The sequence below is a fragment of the Musca autumnalis genome, unplaced genomic scaffold (genome assembly GCF_047663935.1).
Source record: "Musca autumnalis isolate F117 unplaced genomic scaffold, ASM4766393v1 scaffold_4, whole genome shotgun sequence".
In the NCBI taxonomy this organism is placed as follows: Eukaryota; Metazoa; Arthropoda; class Insecta; order Diptera; family Muscidae; genus Musca; species Musca autumnalis.
Genome location: NW_027411977.1, coordinates 88,498,267 through 88,519,792, shown reverse-complemented (window position 1 = coordinate 88,519,792; position 21,526 = coordinate 88,498,267). Strand labels below are relative to the sequence as shown.

General features: G+C 34.5%; 1 protein-coding gene across 1 annotated transcript; it reads left to right on the top strand.

The window, feature by feature from the left end:
- Window positions 1-588: 588 nt before the first annotated feature.
- On the top strand, window positions 589-10,171 carry Hn (phenylalanine hydroxylase). The gene is made up of 6 exons (XM_073981448.1): window positions 589-824; window positions 8,240-8,673; window positions 8,746-8,978; window positions 9,193-9,455; window positions 9,525-9,754; window positions 9,825-10,171. Exons 1-6 carry the CDS (start codon window positions 792-794, stop codon window positions 9,985-9,987), a joined length of 1,356 nt encoding a protein of 451 aa, XP_073837549.1. The 5' UTR covers window positions 589-791; the 3' UTR covers window positions 9,988-10,171.
- Window positions 10,172-21,526: the final 11,355 nt, after the last annotated feature.

Here is a 21,526-nt window from a genome sequence, read left to right as displayed (position 1 = left end):
TAGATATTGGTAATTTATTCTGAAGAAAATAAGTTTTTTTTAATCGTTAAACTTTTTCTACCAAAGCTACGGACTATACTCGTATTTTGTCCGTTAATTTTTATGGAGCAATAAAGTTAATTAAATATACAGCAGGCTAAATATTAATAATCACAGGTCCAAAAAATAAACACACAAGTGACAGAGAAGGAGGGGCACGGTGACAAAAAACCGCTAGCTTGACAGAAACGGTAGCAAAACCACGGCGTTAGTGGCAGCGGCAGCATTAACTAACAACAAGCCGCTGTTTCAAACGAAAACATGTTGAGAGATAACCTTTTGGTGTAACTATATTCACTGTTCACTGCTGCTGCAGTGGATCAGGGTGGTGAACGACGGGCTAAGAGCTATTATCAATTCTGGTTCAGAATGATTTTGATGAAGCTGAGTGTGTATGCGAGCTACTTTTTTTTCAAACAGTCGTTCTTTAGAAGACCAATACTGATTTAAATTTTTTGTGTTTTTTAATTACGTCCAATCTGTCAGAATTCAGTGCAGGGCAGATTTGTTTGTTTTTTTATTTGTTATTCTTGGCGTTTCAATCCCAGTAATCATTCACCGATCACCGTGAATCTATTTAAACATGTGCTAGTCTTTGAGTAGCCTTTAGTTATTATTTAACCATCGATCGTTAAAGATTTCCTCACAAATCGTTTGTTATAGACGGGGCGAAAAATAATTAGTGTCATAAAGCGGCAATTTTCTAGAAAGTGTTGGATAATTGTTAAGTGTTGAAAAAAAAAGAAACCAAAATGATGATGCAACGTCAAAAATCATTTGAAAAGGTTGGTGATCATTATTGACACACGAATGTACATAGAAATTAAAAACAAAACTATAAAACCAATTGCAAATTAAGTTAAATTCAAAAACAGTTTTAGTAGCATTTTTTAAAGACAAGAAAATAAATTAAAAATACCACGATTCATGTATAAATCTCATAAAGCTGCAAATGTGAATATCTAATTGAATATAACAAACAAAGTTATAAAATTGGAACAATTTAAAAACTAGTTTTCGCTGTATAAACACTAATTAAAATTTGCAATTTTATTTTAAATTATCTGGAGAGTGACTGTTTTGCTTATATTAAAAAAACAGGTTCAATTGGGAAGTTAATTTCCTGCTTAATTTTTTAATCCTATACTATACGCTAAAAAAATGGATGATTTATAAATCTTCTATAAAATTAAACTCTGCATCTGCTAAATATTATTATTTACTAGCAAAGTGCCCGGTACTTCGTATGCGGAAAAATAATAAAATACAAATAAAAATATTTAATATTCAAATGGTAAAAACTGACAATTTTGTTTTACTATTACCTATTTTAATTTCTTTCTAATTGTCATCATATCTCTCCCCTACACATCAAAAGTGTCCTACAATTTAATTTGAAAAAACTTCAATCCCCGTTTATTAAAACCGTACCCTCGGTTTTTGCTATTTGAGGATTCCAACCGAAGTTGCTGTATTTTCGGTATATATGGCATCAATGTGTAGAAAATCTTTATTCAGAAAATGTTACTCAAGGTCCACGCTTTCGCATAGCAGCTATGTATATAACGATAAAACTTTTTCATGTATTTCAATTGCGGACAATGTGTTCTCAGTGGGTAAAAAGTTCTTGTAAAAAAATTGTCGCATATGTGCACTCTTTGAAATTAACTTACTAATTGCAATTTTCACTACAATTCTACGTTTTCTTGCTTATGCCATAAATTCTAAGTACGAATTTTCAAAACAATTCTGATCCAATCCCAAAAGTGAATGAGGATGGCTGTTGGGATTGGATCAAAATCAAATTTTAGGGCTCTAATTTAACAGTTCATTCAATCCCAATACTTCATGTTTAGTAGTTCTAAGACATTTGTTGAACGACCACCTCCTTATCTCAAACCTAACCTGACCCTCATAATAAATTCCAGCATTTCAGCTCTATTTCGTACACCCCATACTAAATGTAATATTATTTAGTACATTTCGTAGCCTTATAGTAGGTATTTGTCAGACCCTCAGACCAATTTCAGAATTTCTTGTAATGTTGTACGCATTTCAAAAATAAAACAAGTAAAAAAGTATCAGTCGGCTTTGCCGACAGAGATATACCCTGGCAAATTGAAACACTTTTTTTCACAAAAAACTTATGTATTTAGGGTGTTTCAAAATTTTGGTCGTATGAACCGACAAAAATGTTGATTAGGATTAAAGTTCAAAATTTTTGCGGAAAAGGTACTTAAAGGAATGGACCGACATAGACCATGGGGGTGCCATAGGGTATTTTTACAACCTTCGGGCTGTTTTCTCAAGAAGTATGGACTTGCCCCTGAAACAACTTTTACCATCGTAATTGAGGCAGCGAATGTAAGTTGCTTCAACAAAAATCAAAGTGATTCAATAGCAGGTCTTAAAGTGAACTTATCCAAAATTTTGTGTGGGAGGTACGGGATGGAGTGGACAAATATAGTCCATATTCGAACCTGATCTATAGCTGGTAGATATTATGAGAATGTGTAAAGTATGGACCAAATCGGTCACTCATATCAAGAGTTATCGTGCCCACAATTTTTCCGAATATTTTTGAACTTTTGTGGGGTAGGTACCTGAAGGAGTGGACCGATATGGCTTATCTACGAACTTAAAGTAAGTTTGGAAACAATATTACGAAGGCCAAATTTTGGCCGGAATCGGCATTTCCGTTCGAGAATTATCTTGCGCTTCCACCCATAAACATGGTGTCATAGGGTTTGTTTTTCAACTTTCAGGCTATTTTTTCAGGAAGTATGGATTTGCCCCTGAGGAAACTTGTACCTTCGTATAAGGGACAGTGAATACAAGATGCTACAACAAAAACTAAGGCGATTCGGGAGCAGGTCCTAAACTGAACTTTTCCGACATTTTGTACGGGAGGTATTCGAAGGAGTTTACCGATATTGGAACCTCATCTAAGTCTGGTAGAAATATTATAATGTGCAAAGTATGGACCAAATCGGTTACTCCCTTCAAGAGTTATCGTACGCACAAATTTTCCGAAAATTTTCGAACTTTTGTGGGGCAGGTACCGGAAGGAGTGGACCGATATAATCCATATTTGAACTTGAACTAAGTTTGGACAAAATATTACGAAAGCCAAATTTTGTACCGAATCGGCAGATCCGTTCGAGAGTTATCTTGCGCTCCAACCACTACACACGGTGTCATAGGGTTTTTTGTAACTTTCAGGCTATTTTCTCAGGAAGTATGAACTTGTCCCTAATGAAACTTACAGCGTCGTATAGAGGACAGCGAATACAACTTGCGTAAACAAAAATCAAAGCGATTCGAGACCAGGTCCTAAACTGAACTTTTCCGAAATTTTGTGTGGGAGGTACCCGAAGGAGTGGACCGATTGAGTCCATATTGGAACCTCATCTAAGTTTGGTAGAAATTACACGATGTTTAAAGTATGGACCAAATCGGTTATTCCCTACAAGAGTTATCGTGCGCACAAGTTTTGCGACAATTTTTGAACATTTGTGGGGGAGGTACCTGAAGGAGTGGACCTATATGGCCCATCTTCGAACTTAAATCGAATCTGGACAAAATATTTCGATACCCAAAATTTGAACCGAATCGATTGATCCGTTCGAGAGTTATCGTGCGCACCAGCCAGCCAGACAGACAGACAGACGGACGGACATTGCTAGATCTACTCAAAATTGTCTGAAACGGATATCGTACAAACATACTTGGGGTCTAAAACCATTATTTCGATGAGGCATATTTTTGGTCGTATCAAAGTGTAAATACCCTCTTTAGCCTAAAGGCTGAGGGTATAACAATTTTTATTATTGGAAAATATTGTTGCAACTATATTTTTTGGTTTGATTCGAAAAATTAGAAAAAAATATTTGGGAGTTCTCCAACTATTTCGCTAAAATCCCATACAATAATTAATGTGTACTGTTAAAACTTCATTAAGAAATATAGTTTACCATCGTGAAAGCTTATTTGCTTACTGTAATAACTTATAAGGATAGGAAATTAAAAGTAATATTGAAATTACAATCATTCAAAAAATGTGGAAATTAAAAGGCCTATTATTCGCGAATTAGTTAAAATCAGTTTATGCGCATCCGTTTCCGGATACAGCGAATCAATCTTCTTTTAATGTTTATGCATATTTCGATGTCTCACTCATCGGCCAAAGTGTGCCTCCAGTTGCATCACACAATGCAAAAAACCTTAAAGTGGGTAAAATTTGCGCAATATGCGTACGATTTTGATGCGTAGCATAGAGCTGGCAAACCATCGATATTCCCAACATTAGATATTTTCGATATAATGTTTTAAAATATCGATTGCTATCGATATTATCGTTAAGGTGTCATCGCCATTAATTTGGAGATGAAAATGCCGGAAAAGACTATGATTTTCTTGAAATTATGCAAAAGTTGTTCACAGAAATGTAAAGGAGAGTAAACGGCTGCTTTTATTTTATGAAAAATGTAAAAAATTAAATTATATTTTACCGAAAAATGTGTAAGTGTGACTACGGACTTACTTTCTTACACACACATAATCGAAAAGCAGCGAAATTTCTATTTATTTCAATGGATTCCGGTTTGGGGTTTTTATTCCGATAATATCGATAGGAAAAACTATCTATCGATATTGCATTTTTAAATAATAATCGATATTATCGATAGTGCCATCGATTTTTTGCCAGCTCTAGCGTAGCACCCATCAAAACTACGTCAATATACACTAGAGTGGGGCGATTTGAACACCATCACGGGCGCCTGGAGTTTCTGATTCTTGGGATTGTACTGAGCAAAAAAGTCAACTAGACCATATGTCTACGGTGAAAATCGAGCCCCCGGATTTTGACTTGAAGTTTTTTTTCAAGGATATTTGGATATTTTGGCATATAACAACCAAACCACTGAGATTTTCGATCCAAAACAAAGACAACAATTGTAGCCAAGACAATAATAAAGAACTCTCTAGTACATCGCAAAAGCATTGGAACGCTTCTTCAGGTAGTTATGGCCTCGAGAAGGTGTACATTTTTCGGAAAATATCGATAAACGACACTGTGCTACAAAATGGAACTATGTTTTGATTTTATGTATATTTGTTATTGGTCTGTGGTGCTTCTGAAATACTTACCATAAATAGCTCTTGTAATGACGAAGACGTTAATAACAAATTTTATTGGAGGACAGATCCGGTTATCAAAATTTTTGAACCGGATATTCTGATATTAAACCCGATTTTGGAACCGGTTTTAAGTAACCGATTAACCGAATATTTATATCATCAGAAAGCTAATAAAATGGTCAATCAAATGACAGCAAGTAGCTGATTACAACTTTTTTGGTTACGAAGCTTTTCAAAATAAATATTGAACAAAACAAAAAACATTATAGTTTTGGATAAAATGTAGGAAAAATAAGAAATAGAAAATTTTATATATTATATATTTTTATGACATAACTGCCTTTCCAGATTTATAATATTATCTTAATCGACTTTCATCGCCAAAAAGAACCCTGTGATATTTTACATCAAAATCGGTTTAAGAACGCGGTTTTTTGTTCTAGCTTCGTAACCAAAAAAGTTGTAATCAGCTACTTGCTGTCATTTGATTGACCATTTTATTAGCTTTCTAATGATATACATATTCGGTTAATCGGTTACTTAAAACCGGTTCCAAAATCGGGTTTTAAATCAGAATATCCGGTTCAAAAATTTAGATAACCGTATCTGTCCTCCCATAAAATTTGTTATTAACGTGTTCATCATTGCAAGAGCTATTTATGGTAAGTATTTCAGAAGTACCACAGACCAATAACTAATATACATAAAATCAAAACATAGTTTTCTGAACAAAAGCCGGTAAAATGTCAAAAAGGACCATGAAAACGGGGAAATATATTTGGATGCTGTAAAATCTCGCCTTGTGGTACTTGTACTACGTTTCAAAAAATAAAGGACGAAAAGGACATGAAAGGAATTGAATTAGAGGGATGAAATATTCTACAAAAACATTTACCATTTGATTTGACTGAAGACATGTAATGTCAAAATGAAGCTACAATAACGCTTTAGAGAGATATAAAGCTATTTGATCACAAATTAAGGGGCCAAAATTAAACCTTTAATCACGCAATATCTCGGAAACTTGACCTATGGTGAAAATTTCCTTTTGGGTTCTCAGTACACTCACAAGGGCTTTCATCTCCAAAAGAAATTTTCCACCCACTGACTTTGAGTTCCATTTTGTAGCACAGTGTCGTTTATCGATATTTTCCGAAAAATGTGCACTACCTGAAGGAACGTTCCAATGCTTTTGCGATGTACTAGAGAGTTCTTTATTATTGTCTTGGCTACAATTGTTGTCTTTGTGTTGGATCGAAAATCTCAGTGGTTTGGTTGTTATATGCCAAAATATTCAAAAATTTATATTTTCCGAAAAATGTGCACTACCTGAAGGAACGTTCCAATGCTTTTGCGATGTACTAGAGAGTTCTTTATTATTGTCTTGGCTACAATTGTTGTCTTTGTGTTGGATCGAAAATCTCAGTGGTTTGGTTGTTATATGCCAAAATATTCAAAAATCCTTGAAAAAAAAACTTCAAGTCAAAATCCGGGGGCTTGATTTTCACCGTAGACATATGGTCTAGTTGACTTTTTTGCTCAGTACAATCCAAAAAATCACAATCTCCAGGCGCCCGATAACACTTTTTTTCCTTCCATACAAATCGCCCCGGCCTAATATACACCTATTTCAAATAGATTCTTCAAGAACCGCGGATGTGCCTCCACATTCTATTTTGGGTAAAATACCCATGTTACTCAAATATTATAATCGCGCATAAAGGATTCCATATATGTAAAAATGTTCAAAGAAAATCGCGGTTCAAGGTATCTATATCCACCGTTTTAGTGGATGGATTCGAACGCGGAAGGGCTCATTAGATCCGCGTAAAAAAACAAAATTCACGAGGGGTTCAAAAGAAATGGAATGATACTTCACGCATCAAATTTTGGCCTTTAGACTCCAATTACTAGGAAACTGTAAGGAGCACACTCATGAGATATACATTAAATGACGTAAAATTTTGAAAATTTTGCCTTTTAAGGCGAAGATCATTTTTAATAATAATTTGTAATTAATTTCTCGTTGGAATCGAGCTTAATGACCAATGATGCAAGGAAAGCCGAAAATTCGAACCCACACAACCACCACAATGTGACATGCATGTTTCGCCTTTGGCAGAGCCTCTTCAGACATATCGGATGTGGAGTGGTTTCTCCGTCATCGAACTTTTCTTCTTTCGAATGCATTTTTTGTTTTTTTTTACAAAAACAATGGGTATTTGCCCATTAAGTTGTGCTTTCATGACAAACGCATAGCGCTGGCTTTGAATGTAATGAGTTTGGCTCTGAACTCTGTTTTTATTGTTGTTTAATACGCTTTGTCTATCGGATAAACTTTCATCCCGTTTTTTTATTACTAAGCGTGTATCTATTGATTTTGGCGCTTAGATAAGCTATTTCGAATAATTTCCATAAATTACGACAAAAATCAAGCAATTCAAATACAAAGCAAGGTACGTGTATTCAAATCGTCTCATTAAAACATCTAAAAGTCTAAAAATTTCTTGAAAAACAAAATCATAAAATTCCTTAATTATGTCAACAAGTTAGAAACTCGGTTTTGCAAATAGGCGAATTTTCGAATACATGCTAATAATAAGCAGACGTTATCAAAACAAATATATGACAAAGAAACAAATATTAAAATATTTCCTGATAAGAGCATAATTTAAAAAACCAGCAATTATCACTTCAACCCCAACCCACAAAAATAAACGAGAGAAAATAGGCGTGTCACTGAAGAATCTGAACGCCGAAAAGAAAATTTGCCAAAATATAAATCAAATTAATACAACACTTGATAAGCCAATAATGAGCCAAATGGGAGCAGAGCACACTTCTATGAATCAATAATGTCTTCTTGATGTCAACAAGACACTAAAAGCATTTGTAGATTTATTTACAGAAAGAAAAAAAAAATAGGCAAGAACTTTGCCTTTAGCGACTGATTATAACGCAAATAACATTTATGATAAGACACTCCTATACAACACATGCATACATATTTGTGTACATCAGTAATTATTCATTTCCATTGATTATAAATTTTTTACAGCCCACCCGTATTGAGGGTACGCCATACATTGCCGAGGGCATGGAAGGCAAAGAGGCCCACAATACATGCCTGGTGTTTTCGACGAAAGATCAATCTAGTGGTTCATTGGCCAAGTCCCTGAAAATTTTCACTAAACACAATGTCAACTTGGTCCACATTGAATCACGCTCCTCATTGCGTGTACCCGGCTATGAATTCTTTGTAGAATGTGATGGTAAAACTGGTGGTTTGGGTGCTGCCATTGATGAACTGAGAGAAACTTGTTCATATTTCAATATTATTTCGCGTGATTATAAGGACAATTTATCTGCTGTACCATGGTTCCCACGCAGAATTCGTGATTTGGATCGTTTTGCTAATCAAATTTTAAGCTATGGTGCTGAATTGGATTCCGATCATCCTGGTTTTACCGATCAAAAATATCGTGAAAGAAGGTAAGGGATGAATGATAAGTCAAGTAATGAAATATAAGTTATTTATTTTATTTAAAAAAAAATTCTTATTAGGAAATATTTTGCCGATATTGCCTATAACTACAAACATGGTCAACCCTTGCCCCACGTTGATTACACCCCCGAAGAAGTCGAAACTTGGGGTACCATGTTCAGACATCTGACTAAATTGTATAAGACCCATGCCTGTAAGGAATACAATCACGTCTTTCCTTTGTTGGTTCAAAATTGTGGTTTCCGTGAAGATAACATTCCACAATTGGAAGATGTTTCCAACTTTTTGAAGGGTAAGTAAGATGTACATTCTTCTTCTTTGTATATCCAATAGACGATCTACTCACATACATGGGAGATTGCATGGCCATTATCGAAGAAGAGCAGATGTTAGGGTGGGTTAATAAACAATTTGGGTTTTAATCGAGGAATTATGTTAAAAACTCCTCTAAAACATTTCTTCTAAGTGGACATGACCCATATCTAAACAAATTTGTTCGTTTTCAGATTGTACTGGTTTCACATTACGCCCTGTGGCTGGTCTCTTGTCTTCCCGCGATTTCCTTGCCGGTTTGGCATTCCGTGTCTTCCATTCGACTCAGTACATTCGTCATCCCAGCAAACCTATGTACACACCAGAGCCAGATGTTTGCCATGAACTTATGGGTCATGTACCACTATTTGCTGATCCCGATTTTGCACAATTCTGTCAAGAAATTGGTCTTGCCTCATTGGGAGCTCCAGATGATTATATTGAAAAATTGGCTACAGTAAGTAACTTTATTCCTGTTCATGCTAAAAGAATCCAACCAATTTTTTACTCTTAATCTTATTTTCAGATCTTTTGGTTTACCGTTGAGTTTGGTTTGTGCCGCCAAGAGGGTGAATTAAAGGCTTATGGTGCCGGTTTACTTTCCTCCTATGGTGAATTACAATATTGTTTAAGTGATAAACCACAATTGAAAGATTTTGAACCTGAAGTTACCGGCGTTACCAAATATCCAATTACCCAATTCCAAGAAGTATACTATGTGGCGGAAAGTTTTGAAAGTGCCAAAGAGAAGACAATGTAAGTTAAAATATTAGATACATTCTTTTTTATTTTTTTCTAATTGAATTTTTTTTTGTTTTATTTATAGTAAATTTGCCAATTCCATTCCCCGTCCCTTCGGTGTTCGCTACAATGCCTATACCCAAAGCATTGAAGTTTTGGATTCCAAACATCAAATATCCGAGCTGATGAACAACATTAATTCAGAATTCCAAATATTACAAAATGCTGTACAAAAACTCAAGATCTAATAGAAAGTAGACCAAGAATTTTATGTTATTGCATTTCTAGAATTAACTACTTTTTATAACTTATAAGAATGTAATTGATGTAATTCTTATTTACCTAAAAATCTTATTAGAATAGTCTTTTTTCTCTCATATTTTCTTGTAGATACTGTAATAAAAATAATGCTTATTTTAATATTATATAAAATATTGTTTATACTTACTTTCTTTACTCCGATCCAGAATATTTGTGTCATCAAGCGAACGAAGAATCTGTATAATATATATCAATTTAACAAATTGGGAAATCATGTTTTTTGATATCTTTTTCAATTGTCCTATCCATCTGAGGCTGGGTCTGCTGCAATTCGGGTACCACTATATGGAACGTATTCACACATCTTTTTAGCGGGAATATAATTGTTCATTCCCATGACATGTCCTAGCCTAGCATAATCGTTGTAATTTGTTACGTTTAACTTTTTCGTTGCAATTATGTAGCTGACGCAATTTGTGATTCATACTATGCCGACTCTTAATGTCAACGGAGTTTGGCCCATATATCTTCTGAAGAATTTATTCTCAAAGGGGTCCCCTTTCTGTTTTGCGCAATAGTCCATGCTTTGGAACCACAAATTACCGGCAATGTTTTGAAGTCTTCGAACGATAATTTAATTGGTCATTTAGCGTTTATATTCAACAAAATTATACAAACCTCAATTTACCCGGAAGTATTAAAAGCTGCTAAAATTTTACCAATTCCCAAGTCGTCGAATTCAAGTAGTGTTAGCGATTTCCGACCAATAGTCTTGCTGCCTTTAATTGATAAAGTGTATGAAAATATGTTATATCACCAATCAACTTTTAGAAACGACAAGACAAATGTGTCCTAACCAATTCGGATTTAGAAACGAAGCGGTACACAAGATGCGATTGTATACTTCATTAATGCAATTTGTGAAAGTTTGGATTCAAACTTTGGAGGAGTGGGAGCAGCGTTTTACGACCTGCCAAAGGCGTTTGACCTGGTTGATCATTCTATACTTATAGAAAAACTACCATTTTATGGAATTCAAGGAGGAGAATTGAAATTACTGGAAAGCTATTTAAGAAACGGGAAATATTTTGTGGAAATTAGTGGCGTTAAAGCAAATGTTGGATTTGTTGAACACGCTGTACCACAGGTAAGTGTATTGGGCCTCTTATTGTTTACAATTTTTCTGAATGATATATCCAATTTGAATCTATATGGGGAAACTTATTACACTGTACAACACAAACAATAATTACAAGATAATTCGACCAGATTATGAAAGAGGACCGAAAAAAAGAAGATACGTGTATCGGCGTTTTGAAAATTTACGTAGGGAAGTAACCTAAACATGCGTGGCAAGTTCCGCCCATTTCTATAGGTTTTAAAATATTAGACTTCAGATACCTTGGAATCTTTTCATTTTAGGTATAAAGTTTCTTTAGCAATATTACTGACAACAATGCGGGGTATCTTTTATGAAAAAATTAACCCTCATGCGAGTCATTGAAGGGGTCTTTTTGGTCCCGTTTTTCAAAAACGTTTTAAAACTCCTTTAAAGTGTGATCGTATCAGATCAAAATATTCTAGAAAATTATTTGTCATAAAATTTCACTATAGGTCCCCGAATACACCAAAACTCTAAATCGTACATAAACGCCAAGTAAAATCACGTTTTAGGGTTAATGTTGTACTTTATCTGAATTAATTAAGTTTTGTCCCACAAAACTTCATTCTAGATAGAAGACGTCAATGACAAAAAAAATCTCCATCAAATTTCAGTATAAGTCGCTGAATAAATGAAATATGTATTTGCAATATATATCAAGAAAATATATACATCAAATTTGCCAACAAAACACCCAAATATTTTTTGAATAAATTTGTTTTGTTCTTTTTTCGAGTTTATGCATGAAAGTAATATGAAATTTAGTTCTGGACGAAAAGTGTTAAATGAAGAAATATTCTACACAAAATTTCATTGTAAGTCCTAGAATAAAATAGATATCTGAGTAAAATACTTTGTTAAGAAAATTACGTTACCAAATTAGATATTATAGGTAGAAATTTTTTGTTAAACTTTTAGACTCTTAATTAAAAATTTATTTCATACTGAGCCAAAATCTCCTAAAATACCTCACTTTTTGGGGTTTTGTCAAAAGAAGAAATGTTCTAAATCAAATTTCATTATGAGTCTCTGAACAAAAGAAATTTGTAGCTATTATATTTAACATCTCCAGAAGCTTTCGCTTTTTATATATGATTTAGGACCATATACTACCGTTTTTATTTACATTTTCTTTATCTGCGCTCACAAAATATACTTTATTGAAGTTTTTTGATAATAAATTCTTTCAGAAGATTATGTGTGCTCGATCCAAACTGTTTTTGAAATATCTATGTTGAATATATATATGGAAAATATTGCTAACCCAGATCGGACTTTGAAAAATTACGTATTTTAGTACTATATACTAAAATAATGTCATCAGGATAAGTCATATGTTCCTGATATTGTATATGAAAATGCGGGGATAGTCTATGGCAATTGTCCAGTGAATATATATTTGACATACGAGTCCTAACATCCATGGTTTTCGTATGGTCCTAAATACTCTAATGATGGCAGCTACTCCTTCTCTGATAAAATTGACTGAATTAACCCTTGAAATCGAAGTAACTAGCCTTATGCTAACTAAATTTGCTATTATCATTCATTATACACACATGTAAGTCAGTTACTAGAGTTTATTCAGTCAATTTTATCAGAGTATGAGTAGCTGTCATCATTAGAATATTTAGGACCATGCCAAAACGATGGATGGTAGGACTCGTATGTCAGATATATATTCACTGGACAATAGCCATAGACTATCCCCGCATTTTCACATACATAAAAAAGTTCGATATATCATGATATATATGAAATGTCAAATGGAACATGATGCTTATGTTTTTATGGAATACTGCCGTCTAAATCGACTTGTTATCAACTCTAACAAAACGAAAATCATTCGATTCCGTCAACGATGTCCACAACAACAGTCAACGTTTTATATTGAAATTGGGGATGAGCATATTTTTTAAAGCCAATCTCTTAAATATTTGGGCAAACATTTACAAAACAATTTAACGTGGGCTTTGACGACAGAGATATACCCTCAGCCAATGTGAAGTGAAACTTTCATCTACGGGCAGATCGAATGTATTTAGGGTCTCTTCAGAATTTTGTGGCCCGTTTTGAACATTTGAACTTGCCGACAAAAATGTGGATTAGGAATTACCTGCACTTAGACACAAATGTTGAACGTTTGAGGGGGAGGTACCCTTAGGGAGGACCGAGATGAGCCATTTTAGAAGTTAAACTAAATTTTGACAAAATATTAGGAAAACCAAAGTTAGGAAAAAATTGGTTGACCAATTTAAGTGATATCGTCCTAGGATTTTAGTGACATTTTATTGGGGAAGAAGTACCGGCAGTTGTGGTCCGATATTGCCCCATGAAACTAACTTTGGATAAAATATGACGAAGACCAAATGTTGGACCAAATCGGTTGAACAGTTCGAGAGTTTTCGTGGCATAGGGTTTTTTACACCTTTCGGGATGTTTTCGCAAGAAATATGGACCTGCTCCTGAAAAAAACTTTTACCGTCGTAATGGAGGTAGCGAATGCAAATCGCTTCAACAAAAATCAAAGTGATTCGAGAGCAGGTCTTACAGTGAACTTATCCGAAATTTTGTGTGGGAGGTAACCAAAGAAGTGCACAAATATAGTCCATATTCGAACTTGATCTATATCTGGTAGATGTGGAAACTATGGATGTGCAAACTATGGATAGCATCAGTCACTCCCTTCAAGAGTTATCGTGCGCATATTCTTTCCGAAGATTTTTGAATTTTTGTGAGGGAGGTACCCGAAGGAGTGGACCGACATGGTTTATCTTCGAACTTAAACTATGTGTGGACAAAATATTACGAAGGTCAAATTTTGGACTGAATTGGCAGATCCGTTCGAGGTTTATCTGGCGCTCCAACCACTACACACGGTGTCATAGGGGTTTTTTGCACCTTTCAGGCTATTTTCTCACGAACTATGGACTTGCCCCTTATAAAACTTGTACCGTCGTATGGGGGACAGCGAATACAAGTTGCTACAACAAAAATCAAAGCGATTCGAGAGCAGGTCTTAAACTGAACTTTTCCGAAATTTTGTGTGGGAGGTACCCGAAGGAGTGGACCGATTGAGTCCATATTTAAACTTCATCTAAGTCTGGTAGAACTTTCACGATGTACAAAGTGTGGGCCAAATCGGTTACTCCCTTCAATAGTTATCGTGCACACAAATTTTCTGAACATTTTCGAACTTTTGTGGGGGAGGTACCGGAAGGAGTGGACCGATATAGCTCATCTTCGAACTTGAACTAAGTTTGGACAAAATATTACTAAAGTTAAAATTCACTGAATGTATCGCCTCCTTATAAATCAATGTCATTACTGCAATTTAAATTAATCTTATATATCATGAAATGAATGAATTCTTGTAGAGAATTTTCACAGCTTCAACATTTTTTTAGTCCCATTTTGATATGACTTCCGGTTTCCAAGCAAAATCTTGAAGACTTAAGATAAAAACCTAAAAATTTGAACTGAACTTCTATATCTCAAAAATGGTAAAACCTACGAAAAAACTTAAAGGTGAGTATTATAGAGAATTTTCACAGCTACGACATTTTCTTTAGACTTATTTCGATAGGACCTGCGGTTTCCAAGCAAAATCGTGAAAACCTAAAAAAACCTAAAATTGTGAATTTTGATCGCGATTTATTTAAAAATCCCTCCGGCGATTTTTCTGTTTTTTTTTTTTATTTTTCTTATCTATAAACACTGCTGTTTCAGAATCGTGAAAATATAAAGAACCCCTAAAAATGTGAACTTAAATCGCGATTTATTTGAAAATCCCTCCGTCGATTTTTTTGTTTCTTGATATTTCTCATCTATGAGCATTGAATTTCGGAATCTGCAAAAACTTCCCTTCCATTTAATTTTGAATTTAATGTGAAACTGAAAAGATTGAAACTGTTCCAAAATAACTCATTCGTGCATGGTTTTTTGTCCATTGAAATTTGATCGAATGTATTGTAATCCCGGATCATAAAGATTTTCAAGGTTTATCGGTGTAAAATTAAGAACAAATTCTGTGCTTTCCTTTCCCGGATACAGTTCACTACTGACTTTCTATGAGTGCGGTTCTGTTAAGCTCTAAAGCGGTATTGTTCTAAAACACAAAAACACTTATTTTTTGTTCTTCTTTACTCTGCGATTCTCGTCGGTTTAATCATTGAACTCAACGTGTCGCGATTTAAATCTCCCGAAGAATAGAAGAAATTGCTCATTAAAAAATGGCCCCGGGGACAAATCTAAACTCAGGGATAGGAAATCCTCGTATTCGAAAAAACCTCGGTTAACAATTCCTTTTAACATATCTTCCAGTCCATCAACTTCTGGAAACAGATTCAGTGCTCTAATGAATCAAAACGATATGGATTTCGATGATGAGACAAATTTAGTAGAATCTAAAAAATCTAAACCACCACATTTAGTCATTGATTCCAGTGTTGAATTTCTGGATCTTCTTAAATTGTTTGGTAAAGAATGTACTTATAAACGTACTTCTATTGGCACGAAAATATTTCCTCCAGACGAGGAAAAATCAGATCTTTTCAAAAATATGTTAACCGAAAAGAACATTGAATTTCACACATTCAATTCTAAAGACAACAGAATGTTCACTGTGTTCCTCTATGGACTTCCTAAAGTTCCCACAAGTGAAATCATTTTAGATTTGAAAGAATACAATTTGGAACCATCATCAGTCACTGAAGTGAATACCCAGTATAGCTCGGCAAACAATGCTGTGTACAAAGTACAATTCTGTCGAAAAACGTTTAACCCTAAATCACTTTTCAATGTCAGATTGGTATGTAAAATCTGGGTCACGTGGAAAAGATATAAGCACAAGAAAACTGACAAACCAACGCAATGCTGGAGGTGCCTGATGTACGGTCATGGCGGGGAACATTGTCATCGTCGTCCGACATGCACGATTTGTGCGAATCATCACCATACTGATGACTGCCCTCTTGGCAAAACAAACAAAACCCCCGCAGTATTTACTTGCTTCAATTGCAAAAAATACGGCAGAGAACCTAGTGATCACTCTGCTAATGATATCAAATGCCCATTGCGTGCGCTTTATATAGAACAATGGTGAGCAAAATAGGAAAAGAGAAAATTTAAGAGAGAGTTAACATTTAATTTTTATTATTGTTTCATTACATATTTAGACATTTTAAAGCACTAATGTTACCTAAAATCGTGCTACAAATGAATTATTAAAGAATTATTACAAAAAATACTCAAACGCCCAAGTGTTGTTGAATTAATTAAATTAAGAGTATTTTACAGAAACCACCAGTGGATGGCCGTGCACACCAATGATATAGAAAGAAGAGCAAAAGCAACTTCAAAAACACAACGTAAAAGCAACACCAACCATCAAAACACAGCACGTGTTCCCCAACCTCGTGTCATTACTGACTCTCACAATAACAACAACATCACTAACAACAACTACGACTCATCACCCGGATTATCATATTCTCAATATGCGAGAGGTAGTGATATGTTTAATGCACTGATGGGCAAATTGCGAGAGACTCATGTATTTTTTACACTTTTGTGTGTGAGGGAGAGCATTTCTGCCCATCAATGGTTTAATGTTGATGAATTGTTCAATATTTTCGTCTCCACTTTGAACGATCTACAAAAATGCACTACAAAGGTCGAACAAATACAAGTCGTGATGTCTATGGTTCGTCATGCATATGATTTACGATAGACATTCTCTCAATTTGTTTCATTGGAATGCAAATAGCATATCCAACTACTCTCATTTAAGGCAATTTGAATATCTCTTAGAAAGAGAGAATATTCACATTGCTTCTTTAAATGAGACATTCTTAAATGAGAACCACAAAACATATTTGAAAAATTACTATATACACCGCAATGATAGACAAGGTTTAAGAGGAGGAGGGGTTGCTCTCGTCGTACATAAATCAATTAGACATACAGTTTTGGGCATAACTTGAACACATTCAATTGAGAATATCTCAATAGAAATAAATGTGAACCAACGTCCAGTAATAATCACCTCAGCATATTCACCTAAATATACGAATCGCTTTACTGATGACATTATGAAACTTACTCCTGATAACAAAGAATATATTATATTAGGGGACCTTAATGCGAAACATTCATCATGGAATTGTTTAACAAATAATACTGCTGGTAATAAACTCTTCGATCTTCTGCAAACTAGTAGCTTTTTATTACATTCTACAGCTGAACCAACTTTTTATCCCCACCAACAAAATCGAGCGTGTTCCGTAATTGATGTAGTTATTAGTAACTCAACTCTCAACTTGAATTTAAAGGTGCTAGATTATGAGATTCCATCGGATCATCGCCCAATTGTATGTTCCATCAATAACAGTAACGTCGGTGTCATGGACTGTTCCCACTTTGATTATAAACAAACTGACTGGTTATTATATGAAAGATTTATCGACAGCAGAATAAACTTAAGGACAGAAAGTTCTACAACTTCACATTCTATAGACCTGGAGATTAATCGGTTTATTAATATCATCCTTTAAGCTAGAAATCTGTCTACGCCTAAATCGTCAGGATGCAACAATCATGTTCTTCCGCAGAATATTATTAAGCTTATAAAGACACGTCGCTTCTTAAAAAGAAAATCTCAAAGAGCTGTAACATATAATGAGAAAAACTTATATGATCAATGTGTGAAACAATCTTCTAAACTTATAAACGAATTAATTAACCAGCACCGCAATAAAAAAATGGAACTCTTTACTATCTAACTTAAAACCAGGAGACAAAGCCTTCTGGAAAATCAGCAGAAGTTTAAGAGGCAAAAATAATAAAAAAATTCCATGTCTTGATGTCGGTAATACTCGAATAATCTATATTAATAAAAGAGTAGAGTGACTGATTCACTGACTGACTGACTGACTGATTGATTCATCAACGCCCAGACGAAACGGCTGAAGCTAGAATCATGAAATTTTGGGTGAGGGTCACTCTTGGTCCGAAGGTGACAGATAAGGCTGGGTTTTTGGAAATTCGACCTAGAAGTGTACGAAAAGTACTAAAAGGTACTAAATATGGTACCCTTTGTATTAGGCAAACGGGAAGAGCTAGAATTCTGAAATTTGGAATGAGGGTAACTGATGGAGAGCTAGAAAGATGTACCAAAGGGTTTTTGGAAATTCGACCTCTAAGTGTACGAAAAGTACTAAAATTTACAAAATTTAGTACCAATTGTATATTTTGAACGGATATAGCTAAAATCATGGAATTTGGTATGGAAATCAAGGTTGGGAAGTGGTGTTGATGTAATTAAATGTTTTTGGAAAATCGTACTTATGTGTACGAAAATTACTAAATGGTACTAAATTTAGTGCAATTTGGATTTGTGTGAACGGATGGAGCTGGAATCCTGAAATTTGAAATTACGGTCAATTGTGGAGAGTAACGAAGAAAACTTTTTGGAAATTCGAACTATAAGTGCACGAATAGTACTAAATGGTACTAAATTTAGTACAATTTGGATTTGGGTGAATGGATAGAGCTGGAATACAGACATTTGGAATGAGGGTCACTGATAAAGAGTAACAATGAAAGGATTTTGGAAATTCCAACTATAAGGGTACGAAAAGTACTAAGTGGTACTAAATTTAGTACAATATTGATTTGGGTGAACGGATTGAGCTGGAATACAGACATTTGTAATGGGGGTTACCGATGAAGAGTATCAATGAAAGGTTTTTGTAAATTCGAACTATAAGGGTAAAAGTACTAAATGGTACTAAATTTAGTACAATTTGGATTTGGGTGAACGGATAGAGCTGGAATCCTGAAATTTGGAATGAGGATCACTAATGAAGAGTAAAAATGAAAGGTTTTTGGAATTAGAACTATAAGTGTACGAAAAGTAATAAATGGTACTAAATTTAGTACAAGTTGGATTTGGGTGAACGGATAGAGCTGGAATCCTGTAATTTGTAATGAGGGTCACTGATGGAGAGTAACAAAGAAAGGTTTTTAGAAATTCGAACTATAAGTGCACGAAAAGTACTAAATGGTACTAAATTTAGTACAATTTGGGTTTGGGTGAACGGATAGAGCGGGAATACAAACATTTGGAATGAGGGTCACTGATGAAGAGTAACAATGAAAGGTTTTTGGAAATTCGAACTATAAGGATCCGAAAAGTAATAAATGGTACTAAATTTGATTTGGGTGAACGGATTGAACTGGAATACAGACATTTGGAATGAGTGTCACTGATGAAGAGTAACAATGAAGGTTTTTGTAAACTCGAACTATAAGGGCACGAAAAGTACTAAATGGTACTAAATTTTGTACAATTTGGATTTGGATGAACGGATAGAGCTGGAATCCTGAAATTTGAAATTAGGGTCAGTGGTGGAGAGTAACAAAGAAAGGTTTTTGTAAATTCGAACTATAAGTGCACGAAAAGTTCTAAATGGTACTAAATTTAGTACAATTTGGATTTGGGTGAACGGATTGAGCTTGAATCCTGAAATTTGTAATGAGGGTCACTGATGGAGAGTAACAAAGAAAGGTTTTTAGAAATTCGAGCTATAAGTGCACGAAATGTACCAAATGATACTAAATTTAGTACAATTTGGATTTGGGCGAACGGATAGATCTGGAATCCTGAAATTTGGAATGAGAATCACTGTTGAAGAGTAAAAATGAAAGGTTTTTGGAATTCGAACTAAACTTATACGAAAAGTACTAAATAGTACTAAATATAGTACAATTTAGATATGGGTTAACGAATAGGGCCGGAATCCTGAAATTTGGAATGGGGGTCACTGATTAAGAGTAAGAAAGATGTACCAAAGGTCGAAAAGTACTAAATGGTAGTGAGTTTAGTATGATTTGGATTTGAAGAGCTGGAATCCTGAAATTTGGAATTAAGATTACTGTTAGAATATAGAATTGAGATATGGAGGAAGCATTGGAAAATGTTACTAATGTGAACGAAGCAGTACTAACTGGTACGGAATTCGCTGTATTTGCGTGAACAGATTACTGTTGGAGTGAGGATTGTGGTAGTTTTGGAAATTCATACTTATGGAAAAGTGCTAAATGGAGCTACATTGGCTATAAATTGGGGTTAGGTGAACGGATAGAGCTGAGATATGAAAGTACATTTTGGAAAATCGTGTACGAAAAGTGCTAAATGGTACAAAATTTGGTACTTGCTATATGGTAGAGAATTTTGTACAATTTGTGACTTTGTAAAGGGTAGAACTGGAACTTTGAAATTCGGTACTAGATTAGCAATTGGTGTTTAGAGTGGAGGTAGGGAGGAGGTTTTTTAAATTCGTACTTATTTATACAAAAAGTACTAAATAGTATTATAATGGGTTTCAGGAGAACAGATAAAGCTGGAAAAGTGAATTGGGGTTAGGATATATGTTGAATATAAGGAAGTAATCTTTTAAAATACACTAAGTCGAGAGGGGATATGGGGATATACGAAAACGTGGATTTTTATGGTCATTTTGGATTTTTATGGCCATTATAAATGCCGAAAATTTAACGGACCTATTCGGGTTCTGGGCGAAACCGCTAAAGCTAGAACCTTGCATTGTAAATGTGCGTGATTGTTGTTGTGAAGGCGTGAGATAAAGTTTAGTGTTTGGAAATTCGTACTGGAAGGGAATGCTGTGTTAGTGAAGGGTTAAAACCAGGAGTCAAATCTGAAATTTGCAATATGATACGTAGTTTTGGAAATTCGAAATAAAAAATATGGTAGTTGTGTAGGGATGCGATACTTCAGATTTTTTTTTTTTGTAAATTCTGACTACAATCGAAAAAAATATTGGTAATAAAAATAGGTCTTAGTACAACATAATCTCCAGTATACTCCATTCCCGTATTAAATATTGTTTATATATATTTTGTTCCCTTTCCGCATACGAAGTAGCGGGCATTTGCTAGTACTTGATAAAGATAAAGCTAATGTTTTAGCAGATGTATTTGCTATGGCTAATAATATTACTTCAAGCTATAAACACAGTATAGATAAAACAGTGAATTCAGCTGTTCGTAACTTCCGAAGAGATGGCAGTGAACACGAAGAAGCAATATTTACATCGTTTGTTGAGTTATTCGACATTATTAAAAACTTGAAAATGTCAAAATCTCCTGGACTGGACAACATATCAAACATACTACTAAAACATCTTCCAATAAGGGCCATAAAGCTATTGGTTGTAATATTCAACGGTTGTATTAAGTTGAATTATTTCCCCAAACAATTCAAACTAGCAAAAGTCATACCCATTCAGAAGCCAAACAAGCCAAAGAGCGATCCCAAAAGCTACAGACCAATTAGCTTGCTA

What these genes read in the sequence shown, in the direction of transcription:
- Hn (XM_073981448.1), top strand. Translation starts at nt 792, where the DNA reads ATGATGATGCAACGTCAAAAATCATTTGAAAAG. An exon ending in CAAAAATATCGTGAAAGAAG is followed by an intron (nt 8,674 to 8,745) that starts GTAAGGGATGAA and finishes AATTCTTATTAG; the next exon opens with GAAATATTTTGCCGATATTG. An exon ending in TGTTTCCAACTTTTTGAAGG is followed by an intron (nt 8,979 to 9,192) that starts GTAAGTAAGATG and finishes GTTCGTTTTCAG; the next exon opens with ATTGTACTGGTTTCACATTA.